Genomic DNA, 21,201 nt, shown 5'->3' with positions numbered 1-21,201 from the left:
TTAAAAAAAAAAAAAAAAAGAGAGATAAACTCCTTACTTATTTGTTCACTGCCGAAAGAAACTGGGCTTCAGAGGTCAGCAACAAGACAGAGTCCACTTTGCAGCAGTTCATGAGGGGTTCAGTGGCAAACTCTCAGCAAGCCAGAGATTTCCCTCAAACTCAGACCATCACACCATAGGAAGAATAGAAAAGTAGGTAAAAGCTTTTACTACCTTGCCCCTCACAGGCCATCCAGAAGTCAGACACTTGACAAATGCCCACCTACAGGGCAGAATACAGTTGCTACCCATGCAAAGGACCCAGAGCTGGGGTCACGCTGCATCCACCGTGCCACAGGGTACCAAAAACTTGACAACCTGCAAAACAAGGGTGTCTGGCCAGTCACAGGAAGGCACTCAAGTGATCAAATAAACATGCCTGAAGTACACAGTCTTTACTCATCATACAAACCAGTCCTCAGCTGCAGTAAGGCAGAGAAATCTGCAAGGCTGAATCACTGGCATTTCCTGCACTGGCTTCAGAGAAATCGGCCCTTAAATAGGACAGAAAGGGCAGCTGACACAGCTGTCAACAGAGGCCTCAACCCAGAAGCGTGCTGTGCGATATGCGCTCTTTCCCTTCTACAGCCACCAGATCATTTTACTTCAGCCAAGTGGTCCCTTATTAGGGTGACTGACTGCCCAATGGCCAACCCTTAACCTTGACGCTCTCCTCCCCTCACTGACAGCCAAGAGAGTGCCCTTTCCAGATAGCTCCTCCACCCATTTAGCAGAAAGAATAACCAAAACTCTTCACCCCAAACTTCCACCGACCAAATATCTATAGTGGTGTAACACAGAGCCTGCTTCTCAAACCTAACATTTTTACCAAAGACAGAATGAAAACATACAAAGACTGCTTGTCAACCTTTGGAATTACAAACTGTGAAGGACAGAAAATACAACGTTTTTAGATCTGATCTGGCAAAAAAAAAGATCTCAACAGTTACCAAAAGCAACACGATACAATTTAATAGGATTAAATATGAAGGCTTGCATTCACAATAAAAGAAGTCAATCAAATTATACAAGATGGTAGAGAGCTGGTACAGCGGTTCATATTTAAAAGGCTGTTTTGGGATAGGCGAGGGAGCCGGCTGCCTATATTGGGAGATGAAGGGAGAGGCTGTTCCGCTCTCAATGAACCATGAATGTAACAGAGCTATCCAAAATATCAATACAGGCTCAGGTTGTGTGACAACTCTGTGCCCCACCTTTAAAGAGCAAAGTCAGAGTATATGCAGCTGACAAATGACAACTACAGTGAAAGGTCTAAAAGTTGTGTCACGGCAAATATGAGGGAAGAACTACAGATACTTAGCAGGGAGAACATGAAAACGTTTTTCAAATATATGCATGCTTGTCACGCAGGTGAAGAGAAAAACAGGTGTTCTCCTGCAAAAAGACAAAAACAGAACTATCGAGTAGAAATTACAGGAAGAGAGATTTTGGTTGGACATAGGGAAAAACTTTCAGTATAATAAAGAAATTAAGAATGTGGGTTATGGAACCCAGAATGCTTGGATTAGAACACTAACTCCACCACTTACAAACTGTATGGCTTTGAGTGGATTATTTATTTGTGGCTCAGTTTCCTTGCTTGTTAAAGGGAATAGTAATGATGACAGTATTCACCTTATACAACTTTAGGAAGCAGTTCATGTAAAGTGCTTAAATTAGTGCCTGGCTCACAGTATACACTGAGAAAAAAAAATAAAAAGAACGTTAGCTATTGCTAGGATTGTTGATATGATAAATCAGATAACCTGAAAATCTTCCTACTAAATACATCTGGATATTTGGGAAAATACATCTGGATATTTGGGAAAATATAATAAACATCTTTAGATTGTGCCAATTTATTGTCTGTCAGCTCCACACCTGCCCTGTTTTACCCGGCTCTGTGACATTGGGGCTTGGACTCCGCCAACCCCATTTCACCTTTACCAGCCAGCTCCCTGTTAGGATCTGTCAACAGGAGGTGCTAAAGGGAAAATGGAAGGCAGGAACTTCCTCTTTCCTATGGCTTGCTCCTTCTTGACCACAGCAGTTGGTTCCTTCCCACTTCTTTCTAAACTGCCAGAACCAGCCTCATTGCACTCCCTGAGAGGCACCAGCACCAGGTGCCGAGCAGAGTTCAACCAAACCTGGCTCCTCCAGGCCCTTCCTGGGAGCACCTGAGAAACCAGCAGCACCAGGCAACACCCTCTCCTCAGAGAATCAGGGCATAGTTCCTCCAGATCCCTCCAGACTTCTTAGGCTCTGATAACTCCAACTGTTCCTCCCTTTGTTTTTCAGTCCTAGATGAGGTAGCTGTTTAATGCAGTTATTACATCAAAATTACTTTAAGATTCCCATTTTGCGCATTTAGCCCTCAACAAGGATTTAAACTAATTCCATTTATTGAGTTCACTCTTAAAATACTTATGTGTGGTTTCTACTTTCCTGATTGGATCCTGACTGATACATAGGTAAACTGAGCTCACAAGAAAGTAAGGGAAATCCCAGGAACAGTGTGACCTGACAGCATAGCTGTCCCAGCTACATAAAGAATTTATAACCTCCTCCTTGTCCAGGAGACAGATTTTGGGCCTACAAAGAGCAACTGAGATCCTTGTATAAAGGCTGAGACAGTCAATAAAAAGATCAGGAAAAGAAAAAAATCTGTCCACAGGGAAATAAGGAAGCTTATCTTGTTCACCTAGTGAAGTAGGAGGAAAAACTCTCCTAGTAACTCAAAACCATAGTTGTTTTGTGGCCTAAGCTTGTGACCTGGAAATCTGTGAGTAGAGATAACTTGCATATGTTTTGGTCCCAGGTTGGGAATAGCCTTGAGTGCTCAATATAAGCAAACACAAAGTTCTCCAGGAGATATATGAATGGTCAGTTAATATGTGAAAAGATGCTCAACATCATCAGTCATCAGGAAAATGCAAATTAAAACCATGATGAGATAATATTATACCTCCATGAGAATGGCTAATATTAAAAAAGGCCAACAATACCAAGGATTGGTAAGAATATGAAGCAAGAGGCATCTGGATGGCTCAGTCTGTTAAGCATCTGACTCTTGATTTTGGCACAGGTCATGATCTCAGGGTCATGAGATGGAGCCCTGCACTCCAGGAGATGCTAGAGATTCTTTTTCCCCTCTCCCTTTGCCCCTTCCCTCCACCAAGCCCCCCCCCCCAATAAATAAATAAATAAATAAATAAATAAATAAATAAATAAATAATTTCTTTTTTAAAAAAAGAATATGAAGCAAATGGAACTCTCACATATTGCCAAAATGGTACCACCACTTTGGAAAACTGGTAATTTCTTAAAAAGTTAAACATGCAACTGCCATACAACTTAGCCAATCCACTCTGAAAATAAAGGAAACTACACAAACGCTCAAAGATTTGTACATGAATGCTCATAGCAATTTTATTCATAAAAGCCAAAAACTGGAAACAAACCAAATGTCCACTAACACTGAATAATAAACATTACATGATATAATCATACAACAGAATATTACATAACAGAAAGCAACAAATTACTGATATATGCAACTAAATGGATAAATCTCACAATGCATTATGCTATGTGAAAGAAACTAGGCCTAAGAATACACACTCTATGATCTGACTTACGTGAAATTTTAGAAAACGCAAATTCATCTACAATAGTTCCTGAGCCAAGGTGAAGGGAAACACGAACTGTAAAGAAGCATACAGAAACTTTTGAGAGTGCTCTATATTTTGATTGTGGCAACTTTTTATAGGTGTATACATCTATCAAAACACTTTTTACTTAAATAGTTTACATAAATTATTTTTTTTTTTTTTTTTTACATAAATTATTTCAAAGAAAGTTTACTTAAAAGAAAACTGGAAAAAAAAAAGAACTGTTCTTGGAGAACTGACCTCAACCCAAGCTATATAAGTCTACCATAGATGATGATCTTTTGAATATGAGCTTACAATCCAAAACTACTAAATACTTGAAGACACAATTCATCATAGGCAAGAGTCAGTTAAAACAAATGGCAGGATTATACTCCTAAAAACTTCAGAAAATTCTGCATGATAGAGACTACAAGTTTAATTATTATATAAATTGAAAACATGAGACAAAAATGATACCATGGAAAACAAAGACGCAGATTTGAAAATGAACCAAAGAGTACTTCTAAAAACGAAAAACCTAATGGAAATAAGAACTCAGGACACCTAGGTGGCTCAGTCAATTGAGAACCTACTCTTGATCTCAGCTCAGGTCTTGATCTCAGGGGTGTGAGTTCAATCTCCGTGTTCAGCTCCAAGCTGGGCATGGAGCCTACTTAAAAAAAATTTTTTAATTAAAAAAAAAAAAAAACAAGAACTCAAAAAGTAAATCAGGGGGCGCCTGGGTGGCTCAGGCAGTTAAACATCCAACTCTTGATTTCAGCTCAGGTCATGATCTCAGAATCATGAGATTGAGCTCTGCATCAGGCTTCTCACTGGGCGTGGAGCCTGCTTAAGATTCTTTCTCTCTCTCTCCCTCCCTTTAAAAAACACACAAAAAAAAGGGATCCCTGGGTGGCGCAGTGGTTTGGCGCCTGCCTTTGGCCCAGGGCGCGATCCTGGAGACCCTGGATCGAATCCCACGTCGGGCTCCCGGTGCATGGAGCCTGCTTCTCCCTCTGCCTGTGTCTCTGCCTCTCTCTCTCTCTCTGTGAGACTATCATAAATAAATTAAAAATTAAAAAAATAAAAAGTAAAAAAAAAAAAAAGAAAAAAAAAACACACAAAAAAAAGTTCTAGCTGGAGTAAGTTAGTATCCTAGGAGATGGATTTAAAGAAATTACCCAGAGGTAACAGAGACAGAAATCATGAAAGATAAGAGATGTAGAGGACAGAATAAAAAAGTCCAACATAAGTTAAATATGGGATCTGGGAGAAGCACTATTTAAAAAGGGAATGAGTGAATTTTTTACAAAAGTCATGAAAGAAGGGCAGCCTGCGTGGCTCAGCAGTTTAGCGCCGCCTTCAGCCCAGGGCGTGATCCTAGAGACCCAGGATCCTAGAGACCTGGGATCGAGTCCCACATCAGGCTCCCTGCATGGAGCCTGCTTCTCAGTCGGCCTGTGTCTCTGCCTCTCTCTCTCTCTCTGTCGCTTATGAATAAATAAATAAAATATTTAGGGATCCCTGGGTGGCGCAGCGGTTTGGCGCCTGCCTTTGGCCCAGGGCGCGATCCTGGAGACCCGGGATCGAATCCCACGTCAGGCTCCCGGTGCATGGAGCCTGCTTCTCCCTCTGCCTGTGTCTCTGCCTCTCTCTCTCTCTCTCTCTGTGACTATCATAAATAAATAAAAATTAAAAAATAAATAAATAAAATAAAATATTTAAAAAAACAAAAAAAAGTCATGCAAGGTATGAAAATTCAGATTGAGCAATCACTGTAAGCCCCCAGTAGGACACAATTAAATCCACACCATGTAATGAAACTGCAAAACACAAACAAGATCTTTAAACCAAAGGAAAAAAGCAGGTTACCTACAACAACATGATAGTTAAACTGTGAACACAGTTCTCAAAAGTAACAACAAAAACGCAAAATTTCAGTAAAATAACATTTTCGAAATGCTGAGCGAAAATAATGGAAGCCCAGTACCCAGCTAAACTGTCAAGACTGAAGAGGCAATAAAGATGTTTCCACAAAGAGTGTTTACCACCAATTGACCCTCACTGAAGAAAACATCTGAAGGATATATTTGTCTAATACGAAAGGAATAAAATTCAAGAAAGAATGGTGAAAAAAAACGGCATATAAGGGTAAAATGAAGTAACCACTGACCGCACAAAACAATACTATCACAATAACAATTATTGCTACTTAGGATTGTTCGATATTGAATAGGCTGTTTGGGGGAGTGGTCTCATCATTGTAAGTGCTCATTTTGATTTTTGAATTCAGACAACACCTTTTGATATGTTTAGCATAACACTGAGTAAGAGGCTGAAATAAATGACCCCCAACACACTTAATGACCATAGGGTGTTATTAGACACAGCTGTCAAAACATTCTCAGACCAGCTCTGTTTAGCCACCTGTGGCAGGGCTTTCCCTCATCCTAACAGTTCTAGAACTCAAGTACTACTCAAGGCATTCTTCTCACTTTAATATTCCATAAATAAAAAAGAACATTCTAAATAGAAGTGTTTTTCATATGAGCTTTCAGGTAAGATCTTCTAGCTTTGGGGGAGTATAGTTTTGGCATTAGATGAAGAATCAGGCAGTACAGGGCAGCCGGGTGGCTCAGCGGTTTAGCGCCGCCTTCAGCCCAGGCTGTGATCCTGGAGACCTAGGATCGAGTCCCACGTCAGGCTCCCTGCATGGACCCTGCTTCTCCCTCTGCCTGTGTCTCTGCGTCTCTCTCTCATAAATAAATAAAATCTTAAAAAAAAAAAAAAAAAGAACCAGGCATTACAATTAGTCATTTACTTGAACTTAGGCCAAGAAAAGAGTACTTTGGAAGCTTTTACAGAGGAGTATGTGCTTCTTCTTCTACAGGAGAACCATACAGGAACAGAGAGGGAGGGAACACATACATGCATCCCTACTGATGGAAAGAATATTCCCTCTGGATTTCCAAATGTTCATAGCAGTAAAGATCTCCACAAGGTAACCCAATTCCTTTACCACCAAGGTTTCTGACCACCACAAAGTACCGCACTTGTCATTCCAGAACTTTGGGAATACAGGACCAGGCAACAAACCAAGAGAGGGAAACATGGATTAAAGCAAGTAAATATCACATTTTTAGAAGGCAGTGCCATTCCAGGCAAAAAGATAGCATACAGAGGTTCAAAAGCCACTAAATGAAGATGGGAAGGCCAGGCTATTTATTTCCTTTCGGAACATTAAAGCTCATTTCAAAGTGTATGTTAATGGCCAAGGCAGGCTTCACTCACACCTGCCTAGGCATCAGGATACGGGGACAAAAGACACTGTCTCCACCTAGAAGGACAGACATGCAGACACTCTTCCAATACCAAGTGAGAAGCACTTCCGGGCGGGCCGGGTAAGCAAGAGAGGGCACCCAGAAGAGGCAGCATCAAGCCAGTTAGGCTCTTTCCCACCCACAACCTTCACAAAGTCACTTACAGTCACAGATTTGTGCATTTCAAGATGCTTCCATGAAACAACTTACCTGATTTGACCCTCAGAACAACCCCAAGAAATAAGGTAAGGCAGGTTAAGTTCGTTGTTTATGTATGAGACGTGAGGCTCAAAATAGGTGTCTCGTCCAAGACGAGGCGCACCCCCACATAGCCCCTTACCCTCTACTCCTTATTGAAGACAACCATGCACTAGCTATGTAATCCTGGCCAAGTAAGCATTATAAAATACTTCCGCTTCCCCGTCTGTAATAAAGGATAATAGGACAATCAGGAATATATTTTTAAACGATCCACGTAAAGGGAGTGTCTGAAACGTAGTCGGTGCTCGGAAAATGTTTACTACTAGTATTACTACTACTATTGTTAACAATAATAGGCGGAGACTGCCCTGGGACCTCTGGGTCACAAGCCTTTCAGGAACACGCACTACTCGCACCACCACCCCCCCCCCCCCCCCGGTCGTAGACAGAATTCCACCGACACGCCCCCAAACAGACCCTCCCCCCTCAGGCACGCCGGCACCTCCCCCCGGACATGCCCCCCTCCTCACAAACCTTACCCCCAATAGATTCTCCCCAGTCAGAGTAGGTTATGAAGGAGGCCTTCCGCTCGCACCCGCCTCTCCAGCACCCCCTTTAGGCCCGGGCATCCCTGCGGGTGCCCAGACCGAACGCCAGCCGCGGGCCCGCGCCGGTTACCTGGCCGCGCGCTCCCGCTCCGCCTCACGCTTCCACGGGATCGTTTTTGCCGCGGGCTCGCGCCAGCGCTGTGAGCGCACAATTAGTTTAAACCATGGCCCCGCCCCCTCGCGCCACCCTCTGATTGGCCCCAGTCGGCTGGAGTTTCACGCAAGGGCACGCTTGAGGACCCGGGAAAAGGAAGTGTGAGGACCACTGGGAAGAGAGAAGGGGGTGTCACTATTTCCGGACCCCGGCCTGGACTTGAGAGCAAAGAAAACTACAAATCCCAGCACGTCCCGCGGCATTGGAGCCCCGCCCCTGGCGAACTACAGCTCCCGGTAGGTATCGCGGCAGCGCTTACGGCGGGTCGCCGGGTCGAGGTAGTTACTATGGAGTTGACGCTGAGTAAGCCTGAGGTAGTGGGACGCCGAGGCTGGAGGGAAAACAACTGCGGGTGAGTCAGGCGGGAACACAGGAAATTCGTTCTAAGAGAGATTAAGGAATTTTCTTTCTCGGGGACCTGAGAACCCCTCCCCCCCGCACACATCCCTTACCCCCCTTTGACAACGAACAAGACACAACATCCATATGGAATAGACCGAGGGAGGGGAGGGAAGGGCAACGAGATACATACCCGTACAGACCTGGGGGCGCTTAAGAACGTCCGTATCACAAACCTGAGACCCCCCCTAATACAGATGCCTCAAATCCCTGACGGAGGGAATTCTGAAACGCCCTCAGAAAATGGTTGGGTTTTCCTCTGATGAACTGAGACCCTTCAAGACATGGAAGTAAAATTAGACTAAATCACAGGCCTTCACACTGCAGACGTATGGGGCTTGCACTGTCTCTTTCCTTTACAAGCAGCAAGGTCCCAGGGTACAGCCTCTTCCTCAGAGTCAGGAGCATCTGCCCACACACACTCATTTGGGGTCCTGTCCCTAAATTCCCTCTTCTCCCTACAACTCTGTGGTCTGCTTCTCAAAGCTCTATGGTTAGCATTTGATTCCTTTTACAGTCTTCATGACAGATTACATTTGGCACCTTACCCAGCACCTTCATCTTCAGTCTCTCTTTGGAGTTTTGTGAGTCAAGGATATTTCTCCCCATTTTACAAATTGGAACACTGAAATCCAAAGAGGAAAGCGACTTACCCAAGGCCACACACCAAATCAGTGACAATTTAGGACTAGACCCCAGGTCACCAATTTCAATCTAAGTCACTAGCTTGAGTGTACAACCTGTCTAGCTTTAAGATTTGTTCCAAGGAGTAAACTGCCCCAGGGCATGAGCTAGTTTGTATCTTGGGCTTCCTTGTGGCATCTGAAAATATAACCTCCCAGAATACACTAGATTATGTGGCCGACATGTGACATTCTTTTTCTTCCACCTGTAGCCCATAAACAGAAGCCCTCTCTAGGCCAGGCCATTCAGTCTCCTATTAGATCTCATCTGATTATTTCTCAAAGCTTCCTGTGCCATCATGTTGCTACTTACCTGAGAGAGGGAAGAGATAGCTAACGACAAATCAAATTCTAATTGTTAGTAATCTCCAAAAGCTGCAAACAAATTTTTACCACCCTGGATTGGCTAAAGTAAGTAAGTAAAGTAGGGTACAGGGACATCTGAGTGGCTCAGTGGTTTAGCATCTGCCTTCGGCTCAGGGCATGATCCCTGGGTCCCGGGATGGAGTTCCGCATCCGGCTTCCTGCATGGAGCCTGCTTCTCCCTCTGCCTGTGTCTCTGCCTCTCTCTCTGTGTGTATCTCATGAATAAATAAATAAAATCTTTTAAAAATAATTAAAAAATAAAGTAGGATACATATGAATTCTATTTAAAAAGGGTGAGTAGGGGCACCTGAGTGGCTCAGTTAAGCATTTGCCTTCAGTTTAGGTCATAATCTCAGGGTTCTGGGATTGAGCCCTGTGTCTGGCTCTCTGCTCACTGGGGAATTTCCTCCCTCTCCTTCTGCCCCCACCCTCACTCATTCTGTCACATAATCTTTAAAAATATTTTTTTAAAAGAGTCTACAAAAATTTTTAAAAATACATTCTTAGCTAACACTACAATGGCAACCATATTTCATGTCAGTTATCCCAGTTATAAAGTAGAATTTATTTATTTATTTTTAAGATTTTATTTATTCATGAGAGACAGAGAGAGAGAGAGAGGCAGAGACACAGGCAGAGGGAGAAGCAGGCTCCATGCAGGGAGCCTGACGTGGGACTGGATCCCAGGACTCCAGGATCATGCCCTGGGCCGAAGGCAGGTGCTAAACCACTGAGCCACCCAGAGATTCCCCCATATAAAGTAGAATTTTAAAAATACATTTACAAAGACATTATGTGTTCATTTAAAGATATACACAATTTTGTATATATCCTTCTGAGGTTATATTCCCAAATGTTAATCATGATTGTTCTTGGTGAGATAGAGACTCAGACTTTTAGTTTCTATTTAATGTATTCCACTATGTTGTTTGACTTTGTTCAGCTATTGTGTTAACTCTTATAATTTTAAAAAAAAAAAAACAGTAAAACATCTTTCCAATTTGGAAAAGAAAAATTCCAAAACAAGACAAATATGCCTATAAACTTTTTGTTCGTCAATCAGCTTGGACAGATGAAGAAGGCACTGGGATCTGACTGGTCATGAGGCAGAACAGCAGCTGGAAAAGGCTGACTCCAAAAACACAGCCACTGAAGTGAGCAAAGCAATCCAGATCTGCCCAGCAGCAGCCAGGTAGAGCAGGTGACACCTGAAGACACTATTCATTTCTTCTTTTTTCCATTATCCATTTGTTCATCAAGCCTTTAGTGAAGATCATTCTTTGCCAGGCTCAGTGCAGAGTAATGGTGGGAAGAGAGAAAGAAGTCTGACTTCTGACCCTGGCCTCAAGCTTACAGGGAAAGAATAGGAAGTAGTTTATAAAGAAATGAGAAACGAACTAGGGGTGGTAGAAGGGGAGGAGGGCGGGGGGTGGGAGTGAATGGGTGACGGGCACTGGGGGTTATTCTGTATGTTAGTAAATTGAACACCAATAAAAAATAAATTAAAAAAAAAAAAAAAGAAATGAGTACAGGGGCACCTAGCTGGCTCAGTCAGTAGAGCATGCAGTTCTTGATCTCAGGGTCATGAGTTCAAGCCCCACACTGGGCATGGAGCCTACTTTTAAAAAAGGAGTGGGAGGTGCCTGGTAGCTCAGTTGGTTAAAGCAAACAACTCTTGATTTCAGCTCAGGTTATGATCTCGGGGTCATGGGATTGAAACCTGGGTCAGCCTCCCCACTCAATGGGGATTCTGCTTGATATTCTTTCCCTCTGCCCCTCCCCACATTCACTTGTGCTTTCTCTCTCTCTCTCTCAAATAAATAAATCTTTAAAAAAAAAAAAAAGGAAAGAAAAAAGAAATGAGTATGAGAATACAGCTGCTTCAGTGTATTAATATTAGCACCTACTGCAAGACATACAATAACTCTCAAGATAGGTTTGTCTCCATTTTACAGATGAGGAAATGGTCTGTGATGAAATTTTGTTCAAAGTACAGTGGGGGCATGTATCAGTTAGCTATTGCAATGTAATAAACCATCCAAAACCATAGTGACTTAAAACAATCATTATTGCTTCCAAGTCTATAAGTCAGCCATCTTTCTTCTGGTCATGGCTGGGCTCATTTATGTATCTGCAGGCACCTGTAATTATCCTGAACTTGACTTGGTGTAGGCTGGCTATTGGCTAGGCTGGGATGGCCTCAACTGGAAACACTAGCTCTCTGCACATAGCTCGCCTGCACATGTCTCTCCCATCCCTCCAGTAGGGTAGTCATTTTATCTTGGCACAAGCAAAGAGCAAGAGGGCAAGCCCTGTCTTTAAACTTTCTGTTTGCTTCAGGTTTACCAACGTCCCATTGCCCAAAGCAAGTCACATGGCTGAGCTCAGCATCAGAATGGATAGAACTACAGAGTTCTAGGGCAGAAGAGATGATACAAGGGAGACCATGAATAGGAATAATCAAGGCAATCAATCTGCTACAGGACACATTGATCAATTTTATCTGGAAAGATGGGCTTCATCAGAGAGGGTAAACTAGGCCTGAGTATTGAAATCATGAGAATATTCACTAAGTAGGCAGCTATTTCTTAGAACTGGATGCAGGCTGGTTTGCCACAATGGAAACCTAGCAGACTTCTGTGCTCATGACAGACACGGTTCTATTATTTGTTATCTTGGCTTCATTCCTTCTGGTCAGGCACAGGGCAATGGGCACTCCATAAATGTTTACAGAATTGAATTTTCTTACTGTGAATGAGGTGTGGACTGAAATAACTGAACCTGGGAGCCAATTGTTAGAATGAGCAGCTTACCATCAACACTAGCAAAACAGAAATCCTTGTATTTGGCCGTTTCTCATTCATTCCTCCCACAAACATTTCTTGAGTGCCTATTGTAAGCCAGGTTCTGTGTCAGATGATGAATAAGACAGTGCTAGCTCACAGCCTGGGCTACTATTTAAACGGAGAATAATAACCCTTTCCAGCTGGCAAATTTATCTAACTACTGGGGGCTCCATTTTTAATACCAACTCAGAAAAAAACATCAGGAGCTGGTGTGACACAAAGTCAGAAGTTAGGAATTGCACTGAGTTAGGTTCTCTGATGGTCAAGGAAACTAAGGGTAAAACTCTGCCCTTAAATATTTTAATCGAAAGTCCATGTCCAGCCGAGATGGAGTCCCACATCAGGCTCCCAGCATGAAGCCTGCTTCTCCCTCTGCCTGTGTCTCTGCCTCTCTCTCTCTCTCATGAATAAATAAATAAAATATTTTTTAAAAAATAAAAAATAATGAAATCCTTGTCCAGTAGTGTGGAACTCTGGGGTCCCAACTCAGGACTCAGAGTATCTAATCTCACTGCAACATATAAAAGCTGTTGTTTGTGCTCTGGTGGAATGGGCTTCTCTATCTAGGTGAGAACACAAGCCAAGTTCCTCTATTTCTGGAAAAGCCTTTGTTCTTTGTTGTCTGTCTGTAGATTTGACACCTAAGAGATGCAGGTCTCCTTCAACAGTCTGTGCCCCACCAGGTCAGTCCCGATTTGACAGAGAATTCAGCTGCGAAGTGACTTAGGGCAGCATTTCCTCAAAGCTCAGATGAGACTGCTGCTTTTTGAGAGGAAGACATTCACTTTCCATTCCTCTATACCTGTTAAATCACCCAAAAAGGAATTTACTTGAACTGTATTTAGCTTAGATCAATTATAAACTATCAGGTCCATAGTTTTTAAGAGAATTTCATTTTAAGAAAATGTGTGGATTTCATTTTCTGCATACAATCTGTTTGCTTTTTTTTTTTTTTTTTTTTCTGTTTGCTTCTTTTAATCAAATGACGAGAACTGCATATCCTAAGGTTTCCCTTTTTACTTTGGATGCCAGGAATTTTGGAGATAACATAGGCCAGTTCCTAATTCCATCTCTTTCTCTTCCTTTAATCTGCCTTCTGATCTTTCTCTTTCATATTTCCATTTCCTACATCATCTGTCCTGTCCAGTCTCAGTAGCCACTAGTCACCTGTAGCTGTTGAACACTTGACAGGCACCTTGTCCAAATTGGGATGTGTAAAGTATCTGTTATTAATAGCAATTATATGTTGAATGTTATTTTGAATATATTCGGTTAAATAAAATATATTAAGCTTTTAACCCTTCTTTTGACTTTTCTTTGTGTGGCTACTAGAAAATTTTAAATTGCATACGTGAAAAAATTATATGTGTGGCTTGCATTTGCAGTGTTCATTATATTTCAGTTGGACAGCTCCGTTCTATAAATCATCCTGCTTTATGAATCTTACTGTAAACTACCTCAAATCCTTTTGGAAAGCAGGTGAAGTAGTGAGCAAAGAAGGTGACGGCGGTGGATGAAGTGAGGAAGGGGAGGTTAACCAGGACATGTCCTTGTCAGTCTATGTGTCTTGTTTGTATGTGTCACATACAAAACCCCTTGGTAAAATATGTTTTCAGCTTTTTTCTTCCCAGGTGAGTAGTATTCTCATGGCTTTCCTCATCTCTTGAAAATTTCTCTCCTTTACTTGAGCTAACAAACTGGAAAGGATCTGATAAGACAGTTCACACTACATTGTAAATTATTAACATTGTATTCACCCCTCTTAGGGGGTATTTCCATTTTAACAGGGAATGATCACTGAACCCAAAGGAATGAATCCCTAATGGTGGAGTTTCAGGCATTGGTAACAGGTGAGTGAAGGAGACTCTGGTTTTATGTGTATGTGCTTATATACATATGACTACATTCAGATGTGGCAAGAAGTAGGGTCCTTGGATGGAAAGGAAATGGGGCTGACAGACAAGCTGAGCAGAGAAGGTAGCAAAATCCCCAGCTGGGTCAGACTGCAAAGGGCAGTCAGACACCAGATCCAATGCAGGCCCTCAAGGGTTTGTTAAGCAATAGAATAGACCAGTTGATGTCACTGGAGTGTAGGTACCAAGAAAGCCTCCATGGTAACTACTATGGAGTAGCACAAAGGGCCTCAGAGTAGGATTTAGGAGGCTATGATTACAGTCCACACTGACTCATTGGCTTAACTTGGGGCAGGTGCTTTCACCTTGGGGGTCTTAGTTTCTTTGTGTGGAAAGTAGAAATGGGTGCTACTACTATCCATGAGCTCTAAGGCATATAAAGGTGCTCTAAGAAGTAGGAGTGCTCTACAAATGCAAGGAATGGTGATTACTATCTTAAAATAGAAATACAGCCAGGCAAACCTGAAGTAGTGGAGAGTAGAAAGCAAGGGTGCAGGGCTCTGGAGATACCTAAGGGGAATCTGGAGGTACCCCTTGTACCTGGAACACCAGTCCTTCTCTGTCCCCTCAGGCTGAACCCGGACTCCCAGGGCCAATGCTTACATCTGACAAATGATGGCCTGAGCTATGAGCAAACAGGACTATATGAACACTTCGGTGCAAGAGCCCCCTCTTGACTACTCCTTCCGAAGCATCCACGGGATCCAAGGTCAGCCCATAGAGTACTGCACTCCACTCACCATGCAACAGGCCGGGTATGGTCCCTAGGGAGAGACCAGTCTTTAAGAGCCTAAAGAGAGTCTTCCTGTATGCTTGCAGATTCTTTTTTTGTTTTGGGAAGAACAGGGAATAAGGAGGTGGTAGGAGTGGAAGGGGTAACTGATCATCTTCAAAACAATCCAGGCTACAGCTGTAAAGTCAGGTAGAAGAAAACTGTGAAACCAGTCTATCAGCCAATGGTTTTATTATCCTGTTTTTACCTGAAGAGAGGAAGAAATGAATGAAAACAGAGGCAGAACCCTATCTCTTCTGAGGACACAAGCCTATTCTGATGACTGGTAAAATGTGTAGGGTCTCGTTATTAACTGGCATGTTTCCAGTTTAAATATTTATTAATAAAAAAAATTATTGATAAATATATTTATTCCAGTCCTATCCAAGTTTACTCTGTCATCACCCACACTTATTGCAGGTTCCAGCACTGCCCATGCTCATTCCCATTTTATTGTTCAGTGTCTGTAAATCAGTGGCTAATACTCTTCAGAAAAAGACAAAGGGAGGCTCTTAGCAATGTCATATTCTCAGAGGAGTATGTTTCTTCCCAAGGAAGTTCTGTCCCTGGCTTCTGCTATCTGACTTCTTATACATGCACAGTACATCTGCTCTCACAGAACACATGCTGGTCCTCACATATCCTAGACCCAGTATCTGGCTTTGATTTTCTCTCATAGGCAATTGATGGCTAGTTTTACGCTCAAGAAGAAGGCAAATAGTTATCCAGGAGGTATTAGACCTGCCTTAGAGTTTGGGATACTACTGGGTTTGCAATAGCCACAGTGGTAACTCATGTTCTCTCAGGAGCACACACCTACCTACCATGATCTTTATTTACTGGGCACAGCATCACTTCTGATTGATGTTGTCCATGTTCCATAGGGGTTTTAGCTGTAATGGTCCTGTACAAGAAAGCTGAGATGACAGATGAGGGAATTATGGCTCCTGTCTACCGTGGGAATTCCCAGCTCTGAGCGGGGAGATGGAGCTTTGCCCTCTGTGGAACCCTCAAAATGAAGGGAGAAACCATCTACTACAACCACAGATAACTCCATAGCACAAACCGTAGTCTGTAAAGATGCCCTGTTCTTCATTCAGGAGTTGAATATTTACTGAGCGCCTACTATTTAGCAAGCACTTGTGTATACATGTGTGCCAGACATTGTGCTCCTTGCTGTGTCTTATAAAGAGGGGGAAAGGAGAGGCATATCCAAGTCCCTAAAGGCCAGCCAGTTTCCCCAGAGCTTTTGGAAAGAGTCTGGGGGTACTTGATAGACCATTTGCTAAAGTAACCAATAGATGGATTAGATTCTGAAATGACAGGGACTTCAAACTACATCCAACCCATTATCCTCTAACTTCTGCTCATGAGCCTATAGCATTAAGGGAGTCCCCTACGAGACACATTTACCAACCCCTTCCACTGTGGGGTGAGGGATAATGCAAGGAAGTTCTTATGAAACTAACTCCCACCTTCTAGGGACACATGGAAAAGTTGCATGGCAACCCTTCAGAGATACGAAGACAGGATCACTTTTTCCCAGGTCTTTCTGGGGCTAAACTCTCCCCAGTTCTGTGGGCACTGATATTTGTGGCCCATTTTCCAGACCTGCCCTGGCCTGAACAAGCAAGCTTCAACACATCCTCAAGCAATGCAGATTCCTCATGGAATCTGAAGGAAACAAACCTGTAACAATGGGATACCCTCTTCCACCCTCAATATGGCAGCCCCAATGGGAGCCTCACGTTTTAGGCAACACAATCCCACCAGTGGCTACTTCTGAGCTGGAGATCGCCCATGCTTAGTAGCATTGCCTAAGCTGCTGCCTCATCAGGCTGGATGCTAATCTCTACGTGGGTTTATTTTAACCCTAACTTTTATTCAGCTGTGTCATTTCATTGGGGATTCTCAGGACATGTTGGCGGGGCAGGGGGCAGGATTGGGAGTTTATTCATTAGCTGGAGTACTCTGCTCCAATGCCCTCCTGCCGCCTCCCCCCCAACCTCAGGCTCCTGCTGTGGCTCCTGCTCACTCCAGCACTAAGGTGGAGAGCCATCTGGTGGATGCTGCCCGATCTGCAGCCAAGGAAAGGAAGTTAACACTTGGGTAGATATAGAAGCGAGGAAGTGTCCACTAAGAGCTGAGGGGGAGTAAGGACAGCTGGCCAGGTTCAGCAAATCCTAAATACTTCCTTCTCCGGAAGCAGCTTTAGACAAGTAGTGAGATGCTTAGGGGCAAGTGGAAAAATAGAGTCCCCTCAGCCACAGCTGGTATCTGCTTCTGGATCTGTCACTGGTGGGGGCAGGGCCCATCCTCTCTCTGGACCTCATTTGTCAAAAAGTGCGTGGGGGTCTACACAGATGGTTTGTAACGTCTGTTTTCCCTATTCTCTCTCCTCCTTGGCCAAACTTTCTGAGGGGGGTGTTTACACTACCTGCTTAGATTTCCTTAACCTTCACTCTTGAACTCCATCCAATCTAGCTTCTGTCCCCAGGCCCTTGTCATTTCAGGGTCAGCAGGGGCTTGAGTTGCCAAAATTACTTTTCAGTCCTTATCTTCCTGAAATTCACTCCTATAAACTATGGACTTCCTGAGCATCTTTAAAATTACCTTCTTGTGGTTCTCCCTCCCTGTTCTTCTGTCATTGTTCATTACTATTCAGTAGACTCCGCTTCCTCCTTGTCCCTCTCTACCCTCAATCTCCACGTGGAATCTCTATTTTCTCTGACTTGTACACCTTCTATGATAATGATCCTTGTCCGTCTCCTGAACTTCAGACCTTAATATTGGGTTATAGGAACACACCAAGGCCAAGCCTGAACTCCTCACCTTGTCAATCTTGGTTTCTCTTTTTCTAGTTCCTTATCAGTCCCCTAAACAAGAAACTGGGCACCACCCTTGATTATTCTTTCACTCTTACATCCAGTCAGCCATGAAGTCAGGCTGATTTTCTCTCCCTCTTATCTCTTGGTTGGAGACTAAAAGAGCCACATTGATCTTCCAGTCCCACCCGCTCCCTTTAATCCATCTCCACACTAAAGCTTCAGAATGGTCTTTCTGCAATGAAAGATCTGGATCATCTCCTTTGCCTAAACCCTCCAGTGGCTTCCCATCACCTACAGAATAAAGTCCAAAATACTCTGCCTGGCGTTCAAGGCTCCTACGGTTTTTCCTTCTCGCCTCTCCCCCTCGTGCAGCACATACATACATCACACCTCTATGCCTCTGCTTGTGTCATGCTACAAGAATGTCCTTTCCACCCTTTGCTTAGTTAATGTCTCCTAATCCACTGAGTTCCATCTCTGGTTCAACTTCCTTGAGTTCCCAGACTAAGTTAGGAGTCCTTCTTCATGATTCTATTGCTATCATATTGCTAGTTTGTTTTTATCCTGCTTCTGTTAGCTCCTCCAAGGCACAAACATCTGCTTCATCCCTGCCCTGTTACTGATCCAGAGCTTGGCGCAGACCATCTCTCATTTTGTTTACCACTATACATCCACTATCTGGCACACACACAGTTGCTCAGCAGTAATGCAGAAAGTACATCAAAGGCTATGGTACTGAAGTGAATGCTATAGGCTCTACCAGTGGATACTCTTAGATTTTGTGCTATCATCATCTTGGTTCAAGCCTGACAATTCTAGTTCTTAGTTTCCATAAAGTGGGAGTGATTTTGCCTCCCCCACCCCCAACAGGAGTGGTATATAGAGGACCCAATAATGAGACAGACATGAGAAGACCAGGTGACCCAAACCAAGAACTTGGGATGTAAGTCTTTGAACTAAGTAACTTAGTCCAAGTTTACTCAGACTCCTGGGGCCTATGGGACAGGGTCCTGAATTTACAGTGGTTAGAGTCATACGAGACTCTATGGTCCTGCAGCCCCTCCAGCTATAGCTTAGGCTATATATCCTCCCAGCTCTGTCCCTTCCCACCCTGAAGACAGAAAAGCAAAGATGATAACCCACATCTCACTTTGTCCCCACAGATCTGACAAGCGAGGAGCCACGGTCAGGGCTACGACCACTAAGGCACTCAAAGTCAGGGAAGTCACTGACCCAGTCCCTGTGGCTGAACAACAATGTCCTCAATGACCTGAGAGACTTCAACCATGTGGTTTCACTGCTTCTGGAGCATCCAGAGAACCTGGCCTGGATCGACCTGTCCTTCAACGACCTGACTTCCATTGACCCTGTGAGTACCCAGCCTTGAGTGTCCACAAGTGTCCAAGGGTGGGCCTGACACTTGTCCAGCTTCCAGCCTCTCTACTTCCCACATATTATCAAATAAGTAGTGAGGCAGCACAGTGCTGTGCAAAGGGCATGGCTGTGGGCTCAGACAGATGTAGGTTCAAATCCTAGATCTCTTACTGTGTGACTTGGGGCAAAATAACCTTTCAAATCTCAGCCTCCCTGTCTGAAAAATGGGGAGCATATGCCAGCATCATAAGGTTTTATGGAGTGACCCCTGGGTGCTCAGAGGTTGAGCATCTGCCTTCAACTCACGTCACGATCCCAGGGTCCAGGGTTTGAGTCCCACATCAGGCTCCCCACAGGGAGCCTGCTTCTCCCTCTGCCTGGGTTTCTACCTCTCTCTCTGTCTCTCCTGAATAAATAAATCTTTTAAAAAATAAAGGTTTTGTGGGGCTTAAATGAGAATTACGAAAGCCAACTGGCACGTGGCAGGCTGCAATAAAATAACAGCTCTTGTCCTGAGTTCTTCTGTGGAAGAGGTAGGTAAAGTACAGCACTTATTTGCCATGAACTCAGACGCAAATTTTAAGCTCTAAACACAACTGGCTCTTTCTTGTCCTGGATTCTTGTCAGAGGAAAAGCAGCAAGAGCATGAGTTGGAGACTACTTGCCAGGTTGGTTGTAGTTATCTCAATTTAGTTACTATTTTTGAAAGCTTCTCTTATGTACCTAGCATGATGCTCTATATCCCTGTCCCCTGTTGTGAAAGAATCTTAGGTCACCACTGCTAAAAAGGTCTTCAGTGTAGGGGCACCTACAGGGGGAAGCAGGCGAGTCCAGTCACCTGGCAAGTCAGCGGCTGTGCTAGGCCTCAGGCCCACACCTCCTGCCCCTCAGATCACAGCTCTGTGTCAATGTGATACCTCTGAATCCTCAACATTAAATGAAAAGGTCAGAGTTATCCAGAATGGCTGCAGGAAGGTGGCATAGACTAGAAAGCAAATTGTTTCCCAAACTCTTCTTTCTTTGCCCACAAGTCAGTCCTGAGCACAGATCCAGGGCCCTTTCTATCCAGGCTTTTGGTTTCCTTCCCCAACAGGTTCTGACAACTTTCTTCAACCTCAGTGTACTCTATCTCCACGGCAACAGCATCCAGCGGCTGGGAGAGGTCAACAAGCTGGCTGTCCTCCCGAGGCTCCGGAGCCTGACACTCCATGGGAACCCCATAGAGGAAGAGAAGGGGTATAGGTAAGTGCCCTGCCTGCCCCTGAAGCTGGGCTCCCCAGAGGGAAAGGAGTTGGGGGAAAAAAAAAAAAAAGGAAAGGAGTTGGGAAAAGAAGAAATCCAACACCATCATTCTGCCATGCTGGGACAGGGAAGGGAGTAGAGACCTTCAGGCATTTCTATCAGTCAGGGGAAGCTCTGTCTCCCCCGAACTATACTTCAGTGCCTCCATTCCTCGTAGTTAGGGGAGATAGCAGCAACTGGTGGAGGGGAAAGGAGGTTGTGGTAGGGGACTGGCCCCCAGCCCAAGTCTTCCCCACAGGCAATATGTGCTGTGCACCCTGCCCCGTATCACCACATTCGACTTCAGTGGGGTCACCAAAGCAGACCGTGCCACAGCTGAAGTGTGGAAACACATGAACATCAAGCCTAAGAAGGTCCGGATCAAGCAGAATGCACTCTGAGGATCCCAGGGCCCGACCAGTCCTAAAGGCCTGAGGATGGTCAGTTTGGTTTAACAATAAAGGATTTGAGCAGTTGAGCAGATGTGAAGTCATCTGTGCGGTGTAAAAACGTCCTCCAACTCAGGCAGTTGTCAGAAGCTTCAGTCTTGCTTCGCTGAAAGATGGAGCCAGTGGAGGGAAAGGCCTGTTGGCCTGGGATGCAGGAGACCTGGGTTTACTGCTTGGCCTTGAGAAACTTACCTAATCTCGCTGGGCCCTTTTTTTGCTCTGCAGTTCAGGTATCTTGGGGTTAGAGCTGCTTCACAGAGCGCCAAGTTTCTTGGAGATGCCTCAGAGAAGATGGTAGGCTGTGATCTCTGAACC

General features: G+C 44.0%; 2 protein-coding genes and 1 long non-coding RNA gene across 4 annotated transcripts in view; 2 read left to right on the top strand and 1 right to left on the bottom strand.

Moving 5' to 3' along the window:
• Positions 1 to 7,973, bottom strand: part of NUMA1 (nuclear mitotic apparatus protein 1) — a 75,875-nt gene extending 67,902 nt beyond the window's left edge. Inside the window, exon 1 of one of the 2 annotated variants that reach the window (XM_038568771.1) lies at positions 7,892 to 7,973. The gene's annotated coding sequence lies outside the window, so the exon portion shown is untranslated. Of the gene's footprint in view, positions 1 to 7,752; positions 7,872 to 7,891 lie in introns of those variants that run through there. The other variant, XM_038568773.1, reaches the window with a different exon arrangement.
• On the top strand, positions 6,215 to 6,702 carry LOC111091536. The gene is made up of 2 exons (XR_005375691.1): positions 6,215 to 6,250; positions 6,583 to 6,702. It is a non-coding gene; the product is annotated as an uncharacterized LOC111091536 (long non-coding RNA).
• A 303-nt stretch (positions 7,974 to 8,276) lies between the features above and the next one.
• On the top strand, positions 8,277 to 20,918 carry LRTOMT (leucine rich transmembrane and O-methyltransferase domain containing). Its single transcript, NM_001282031.1, has 7 exons — positions 8,277 to 8,327; positions 10,487 to 10,615; positions 14,036 to 14,119; positions 14,754 to 14,891; positions 18,946 to 19,151; positions 20,250 to 20,398; positions 20,697 to 20,918. The coding sequence occupies exons 4-7, from the start codon at positions 14,810 to 14,812 to the stop codon at positions 20,836 to 20,838; spliced, it is 579 nt and encodes a 192-aa protein (NP_001268960.1). The 5' UTR covers positions 8,277 to 8,327; positions 10,487 to 10,615; positions 14,036 to 14,119; positions 14,754 to 14,809; the 3' UTR covers positions 20,839 to 20,918.
• Positions 20,919 to 21,201: the final 283 nt, after the last annotated feature.

This window comes from Canis lupus, chromosome 21 (assembly GCF_011100685.1).
Source record: "Canis lupus familiaris isolate Mischka breed German Shepherd chromosome 21, alternate assembly UU_Cfam_GSD_1.0, whole genome shotgun sequence".
Taxonomy (NCBI): domain Eukaryota; kingdom Metazoa; phylum Chordata; class Mammalia; order Carnivora; family Canidae; genus Canis; species Canis lupus.
This window is presented reverse-complemented; position numbering and strand designations above follow the sequence as displayed.